The sequence below is a fragment of the Penaeus chinensis genome, chromosome 34 (genome assembly GCF_019202785.1).
Source record: "Penaeus chinensis breed Huanghai No. 1 chromosome 34, ASM1920278v2, whole genome shotgun sequence".
NCBI lineage: Eukaryota > Metazoa > Arthropoda > Malacostraca > Decapoda > Penaeidae > Penaeus > Penaeus chinensis.
This window is the reverse complement of record NC_061852.1, coordinates 26,077,960-26,085,459: the sequence shown is the minus strand read 5'-3', so window position 1 is coordinate 26,085,459 and position 7,500 is coordinate 26,077,960. Positions and strand designations below refer to the sequence as shown.

Genomic DNA, 7,500 nt, shown 5'->3' with positions numbered 1-7,500 from the left:
GGACATCACTCTAAACGAAGACACCCCCTCCCCCCCCGCTTCATTCCCCAGACAGACATTCGCTGTCCGGTCTTCCTCGGGTCTCGCTCCCCCCCCTCCCCCCCTCGCCCTGCCTCTATCCCCCTCCTTGCCTTCCGAGAACGTCTTTAACTCTTCGTTCCTCCCCCTCCTCCCCCCTTCTTCTGAAGTTGCTCTCTATTTTCATTCCCTTCTTTCTTCCCTTCTTCATCACTTCTCCACCTCTCCTTCTCTTCGTTCCTTCCCTTTCCCTTCATCCCCTTCTCCCCTTCTACTCCCCCTCCTCCGTTCCTCTCCTCCTCCTAAGAATTTCTCAAACCTTCCTCTCTTCCTTCTATTCCCTCCTCCTTCTCAGAACTTCTCCAATGCTCCCTTACCTCCCTCTTCCTCTTCCTCTCCCTTCCCCCCGCGACGAAGTGCCCTAACTCTCTCCTTCCCTTCTCCTTCCCTTCTCCTCCCTCCCTCCTTCCCTCCCTCCCTCCTTCCCTCCCTCCCTCCTTCCCTCCCTCCCTCCCTCCCTCCCCTTCGGAACTCCAACACGGGCACCAAACTGTCATCTCCTTATGTTAAAGGTTTCCAATACCCTGTCGAGGAGGAGGGTAGGGTCCGAGAGCCGCGCTGATGGAGAGGAGAACGATAATTGTCTCTTGTGAGGGATAGAGCTCGAGACTCTCTTCGCGCGGGGAGAGAAATGTAACGCCTTACATTATCTCAGTGGGAGGAGGAGCGCTTGTACAAGGAGGCCCGGCCGACCCCTCAGCGCAGAGGGTAGTACATTCGGGTAACTTGCCGTCTGTCTGCTTGTCCGACCTGGCACCCCTACCTCTTCCTCTGATAATCCTTCTCTGTATGAATTTTTCTTTTCATCCTGCACCGCCCCCGCCCTCCCCCCCTCTCTCTCTTTCCCTATCTTCCTCTTCCCTTCTCTTCTTCCCTCTCTCCACTCTCTCTCTCCCTCCCTCCCTATATTAGACAGTGACAATAGTGTCCACTTGTTGGTGCTAAAATAAAACACGGGACAAAAAAGAAAGAGATAAAAAGACCAAAGCATAATACCGCTAACCTCTAAAAGGCCCGGGAACTCAACAGGGGACGAACAATGAACAATAAATTCGGGAACAGACATAAACAAGGACGAACTCCGTATTGCAGTATATTCTGGGAACTGATACAAGTGGATAACGGAGATGTATCTAAAGCTACCGCCGGTGGTAGCGTTTAGTTTTCGTTATTGACAAAAGTGGACAGCGATGCCAATAATAGTACCAATAACGAGTGGATGTACAGGGACTGCTATCATCATCAAACTTACCAGAATTGCAGTCTATGTATAAACGCCATTATCGCCGTCCTTTCATATCATGAATTGTCCTTTCGAGGGGAGGGGAGGGGAGAGGAGAGGGGAGGTGAGGAAAAGAGAGGAGACGAGACGAGACGAGACGAGACGAGGCGAGACGAGAGGAGAGGAGACGAGAGGAGAGGAGAGAAAGAGAGAGAAATAGCGCACCGGCTCCATCAGTGATACCAGGAATCACAGCTCACATTAACTTTACCGTCGTCCCGTAGCAACCGAAGTCTCGCCAAGTCCAGCCATAACTACAACGAATTTCGACAATAACGTCAAATCACCAAGTCCCAAGAAGCACACGCCAGGGCTGCTCGCCGTCGCCAAGTCCTCCGCGTGACCAGTGACCACGTGACCTACCTAACAGATCCCACTTGGAAGCAACTATGCCTTTGCAACAGGGTCTTCCTGTTAGCGCCCTCGGTGTACAGTGCTATCTGGAGTGTGAGGGGAGAGCGAGGAGGGAGAGTGGGAGGAAACTGAGGAGCGAGGGTGAGGGGAAAATAATGCCACGCTCAGTATCCTATGTGGGTGATAACAGACACTCCATTCTCGCCCTCCCTCCCTCCCACTCATTTCCCTCACCTGTTTCCTCTTCCATCTTGCCGTAAGATACGAGACCAGCGTAAATTTACCCCCAAACAACAAAGGGAGAAAGGAGGGAGGGGGGGAAAGGGGGCGAGGGGAGAGGCAAGAGGAATGTAAATACGAAATCGATGGTTTATGGCGTTCGAGGGTCCCATGGTTCGGCTGTTGGGCTGTTTGTCAGAACAATTGTGAGGTTCCGGTTGTGGGCGACGCAACGACTTAGCCAGCGAGGTCGAACAGTGCGCGACCGGTTATTGTGTTGTTTTATTCATCATTATTTCTTACAGCTCGGTTATTAATAATTCAACGCTACTCGATAACAATCTTTCGTTAATACTCGCTCTGCTACTCTTATTATTAACAGTAGTTGCAGTAATAATACCCTCAGTACTTACTCGCTCTCACAAAACTAGATATTTCCCAAAGCACACGAAATACGCGAATAAAGTAAAAGTTGGTATTTTTATTTTTACTATTCTTTTCCCTCGAGGCGATCGCATTTTGCTCGACCATAAATTGCTGCATTTCCCCCCCGCCGTGCCTGCTAAAAGCTTCATCGCCCGGTCCAATATTTACTGCTCCTTTGGCCATTCCTGTGACTGAGCGCTTTACTATCTGTGGAAATTCCGTTGTGTTCCGACTCACGAGAACAAATTCAACGGTTCTCCATCTGTTACTTCTCTTTTGTTCATAAGCTCTTGCATTATGCAGAAAATGAGCAACCCATGAAAATAACTTCATCGCATTATGTGTACACGTATACTCGCAGTGAGATTGCAATCGCAATTAGGCTCCACTTGCGACTTATGAAAGCAAAAGCGACACTGCAAAAATCCTAAACAATGCACTCCTTCGCTAAAACAACATTGCTTTAACTCTTCAGCTACATCGCTATTTTTCATGGCGTTTTCAAAGCAGATTGGTCTAGTAGTTCCATCACATCCCAGGAGACCGTCGTGACAACCGCTGGTCCATCGGGACGCCCCATGTCCTTAAAACGATCATTACGTCGGCAGGAAATTGCTGAAAGTCCTTGACGAAGAACGAATCGAAAGCAGATCTAAATGGACACCGAGACGCAGGCTGGTCCGGGACCTTTCGAAGTCAACCATTTTCTCTTCGTCTCTCTACGCTGCCACCAGAATCCTTTAATATGTCACAGTATGAAGCCCTTTGAATAAACGTTGTTAGTTAGGAAGTCAGTCTCAGTCTCTCTCTTTTTCTTTCTCTCTCTCTCTCCCTCTCCCCCTCTCTTTTTAGCCTTAAAGGACGCTCGTCGGCGATCGGCCATTAGCTTTCCATTAACACAAAGAAACATGGCTCGCGGGGTGTGTGAATTGCTTACAGCTTAAAGGAGTTACGGAAACTTTTCCTCTGAATCTTGTAACTTAATAGAACTTTGAGAGTAGTCCCGAACAAGATACTTAGAACGAGATTGGGGAAGCTTTCTTGATAGCATACAGGTAGGAAAATCCTTACGTAGAATTCCTATAGTCCGGTGCTCACGCTGTTGCTCGCCGGTGAGCGATCCATGGAGGAAAAGGGCATTTGTCGGTATTTTATGTGACAAGCTCAAAACTATGGGACATATACTTTAAGTAAATAAGCTGATGTATTGTGTGTGTATATATAAATATATAAATACATACATATATATATATATACACATATATATATACACACATACACACACAAACATATAATATATATATATATATATATATATATATAATTATACGTCTAAATATATATAATTATATATGTATATATATAGATATATGCCTATATTTTTCTGTCCCTATGACTTACACCAAGTGCCTCCATTCATTTCACATTCAATCATTCGTTTTAAAAAGATTAATTTGCAACTGAACAATATGTGAGTGCTACATTGGTTTTCACATTCTACCTAAAGGAATTTTTAATATGAATTCAACATATTAAGTCTATAATCTACTTATAATTTTCTACTTTTCAGCCCGTCGTCCTCCTGGTGTTTCTCCTTTGCAATTGGCGTCTGAGGTCGTTCCTTGGACCAATTTGCTCTCAGCGAACCCCTTGCCACCCCACCCCCCTTTAGATCACGGGGTGGCAGGGCGCCGTGGGGCGAGCGTCGCAAGGGCGGCCGGCCACCTCGATTTATCGCCACCGCGAAAAGGTATCCGGGCGAGCTATCTCTTCGCCCTCTTTCTCTTACGTTCTTTCTCTCTTTCTCTCTCGCGCTAAAAGTTTCCATGATTAAAATGGCAACTTGTTCGCTTTCACAGAGGAGAGAGAGAGAATCAGAAGAGGTTTCGGATTAAAGCGGTGCTTGGGAGAAATGAGAGACGGTGGGAACGACGGGAGAAAAGTGGTAGAGCGGAGAATTAAGAAAAAAAAGAAGAGAGGAAGAGGCATGAAGAAAGAAGAGAAGGAAGCGAGAGCGCGACAAGAGGTCAGACCCCCCACCCGCCCACCCCCCTGAGACCCCTCTCCCCAAAACGTACCTTCTGCACGATGAAGAGCTCGTAGACGGCGCAGATGGCGATGATGGTGATGCCCTGCTCCTTGCACAGCATGGCGGTGGTGGCCAAGAGCATGGCCAGGACCAGCAGCCTCCAGTCGGTGGCCACCCGCACGCCACGGGGCCCCCTCACCTGGCGGGTGGTGGCGCCCGAGTAGGCCACGAGCGCCCCCAGGAAGAAGAGTGAAGACAGTGTTTCCGCTCGGCCGACCACGCCGGTCACCTGCGGAGGAGGAGGAGACGCGTTAGTATCCGTCGCCAGGGAACCCGGTGAAGGGACTGGATTTGGGAAATGGATGTTATGTATCTGGCGTGGCCCAGCGTGTCTGGACCCTTTAATGTCCCTTCTGAAATGATTTTGAGGGCTAGCTTTCTCCAGGTTAACATTTACGCTAGCCATAAGTATTCATAATGTGTTCCTTAGGTCTTTGCGTGTGTGTGTGTGTGTGTGTGTGTGTGTGTGTGTGTGTGTGTGTGTGTGTGTGTGTGTGTGTGTGTGTGTGTGTGTGTGTGTCTGTGTGTGTGACTGTGCCTATGTATGTATATGTATAAGCACGCACACACACAAATAATGACAACAAAATTTCCCTATCAAAAATGCCCCTACTGCCTGAGACACCAATGGCTCTAAACAAGCAACATACACAACAGAAAAATCCATAAAACAATGATGGAAAATTCGATAAACTGTCGCCTCCAGCCCTCCACCCAAACCTCTTCCGTAAAACCGGTGGCAAGGAAAAATAAATTGCTATAAATAAATAAATAAACAAATAATAATAATATTAATAAGATGATACATATAATGACATCAGTAATCTGCAATCCAGTCCCCGACTGATCGATGTCGCTCGTCGGGCGCCGCAACAGCTTTCCCATCCCGACTTGCAACGGCCGGAGAGTGGAAGGAGGAGTTTGCAACACGAAGGCGCTGTCGTGATCCGCCTCGGTGATGGGGGGGGGGGGGGGGGGGGGGGCGCCGGCCGACCGACTGACACGTCACTGACAATATTTGAATCTTGTGCATTCTTACGCAAGTGTTTGGCTTCTGGCGCCCTTGAGCTGGGACGCGGGCGCGGACTGAATTTTGAACCCTGACTGACGGGCGGGAGAGGAGAGGGCGCCGGCTGGTGGGCGGCTGGGGAAGAAAGGCGCCCTTGGGAGGACACGGGCGGCGGGGAAGAGAGGAGGAAAGTGAGGGACGGGAATAAAGTCACTGATATGATACTCAGAGGAAGTTGAGGGGAAATAAGAGATGAAATGGATGGCGGAGAAAAGGGCAGAGGGGTGACATGGAAGGCGAGGAAAGAATCGGTATGATGACGCAGATACGTGTGTGTGTGTGTGTGTGTGTGTGTGTGTGTGTGTGTGTGTGTGTGTGTGTGTGTGTGTGTGTGTGTGTGTGAGAGAGAGAGAGAGAGAGAGAGAGAGAGAGAGAGAGAGAGAGAGAGAGAGAGAGAGATGGATAACAGGAAAAAGATCAGCGTGAACATTGCAATGACAAAGCCGTAAGTAACAGCGTCGCTTAGTGTGCTCGACCAGCGTGATGAACCGGCGAGTGATGAGGAGGGGGGGGGGGGTGAGTTAGGGGGGATGGGGGGGAGCGCAGACGTGAGGACCGAGTATGACGAGGGCGGCTGCCAGCTAACAAGTTTACACAAGAGACGGATACAAACCGACGCATATTGTGCCGGTGTTTGCCTTCCCGATCCAGTCATGCCGGCATAAATCAAGTAAATATTAGGACACATAACAACTTTCCTTCCATCCTTCATGCCGTGGTCACTCACTCACTCACTCACTCGCACGCCCTCCCTCCCTCCCTCCCTCCTCTCCCCTGCTCCCACACCTGGCCAATTTTTCTTTTCTCTCTCCTTCAGCAACTACTACTTCTCCTCCTCTTCTTTTTCTTCTTCTTAACATTATTATTCGTCTTTTTTACTTCTTCTCGTGGCCTTCTCTTCTTCTTATCTTGCTTTGTCTCCATCCTTTTCCTAATCGTGTCCCTCCACACCGTGTGGCCAACTCAATCCCCTCATCATGGCCACTTCCTACCGGCTGACGTGGCCCATTCCCTTCTCGCCCCCCTCTTCCCTTTCTGGCCCCTCTCCTCCCCTCCTCATCCCCCCTTCTACCCCCCTCCCCCGCGGGTACACCGGAGTGGTGTTGAGGACGGAAAAATGATACTAGAGCCTCTCTTGATGTCAGTCTTCTTCATTTACTCAGTACTCGACGCTGGTCTGCCTCCTTCCTGCCACCACCACCGTGGTCTCTGCCTCCCTCCTGCCAACGCCGTGTTCTCTGCCTCCCTCTTTCCAACGTCACGTTCTCTGCCTCCCTCTTTCCAGCGTCACGTTCTCTGCCTCCCTCTTTCCAGCGCAACGTTCTCTGCCTCCCTCCTGCCAACGCCACGTTTTCTGCCTCCCTCTTTCCAGCGCCGTGTTCTCTGCCTCCCTCCTGCCAACGCCACGTTTTCTGCCTCCCTCTTTCCAGCGCCGTGTTCTCTGCCTCCCTCCTGCCAACGCTATATTCTCTGCCACTTCCTTGACACCATCGTGTGCCCCTGCCTCCTTCCTGCTTCTTGCCTCTCTGCCTCCTGCCGCTCCCCTGCCGCCAGCGACACCTCTCGCCATGACTGCGGCCACCAAGCGCTCCCCTTCCTTCCTCCTTCCCTCGTCCAATTTCCATCCGCGGGCAAGGCGTCAAGATATGAAAGGAGGAAGTAGGGACGAACGGTGGCGGAGGAAGAAGGCGCAGGATACACGCCGGAATATGGGGAATAAATGGAGGAAGAGGAAGATGAAGAGGAGGGCGAGAAGATATGAAGAGGAGGAAGAGGAAGAGGAAGAGGAAGATGAAGAGGAGGGCGAGAAGATATGAAGAGGAGGAAGAGGAAGTGGAAGATGAAGAGGAGGACGAGAAGATGAAGAGGAGAAGGTGGAGGATATTAAAGAGGAAATGGAGAAAAGGAAAAGCAGAAATGGAGAAAAGGAAAAGCAGAAAGACAAGGAAAAGGGCAAGGAGGAGAACGAAGAGGAGGAGCAGA

At 50.0% G+C, this 7,500-nt stretch overlaps 1 protein-coding gene across 1 annotated transcript in view; it reads right to left on the bottom strand.

Moving 5' to 3' along the window:
* LOC125043699 (protein O-mannosyl-transferase Tmtc3-like) overlaps positions 1 to 7,500 on the bottom strand; it is a 284,047-nt gene that overhangs the window by 17,896 nt on the left and 258,651 nt on the right. The window contains exons 5-8 of the mRNA XM_047639936.1: positions 4,438 to 4,677; positions 3,842 to 3,860; positions 3,313 to 3,529; positions 2,892 to 3,011 (exon numbers count right to left, since the gene is read on the bottom strand). Of these exons, the coding sequence (XP_047495892.1) occupies positions 2,892 to 3,011; positions 3,313 to 3,529; positions 3,842 to 3,860; positions 4,438 to 4,677 (596 nt within the window). The remainder of the gene's footprint in view (positions 1 to 2,891; positions 3,012 to 3,312; positions 3,530 to 3,841; positions 3,861 to 4,437; positions 4,678 to 7,500) is intronic.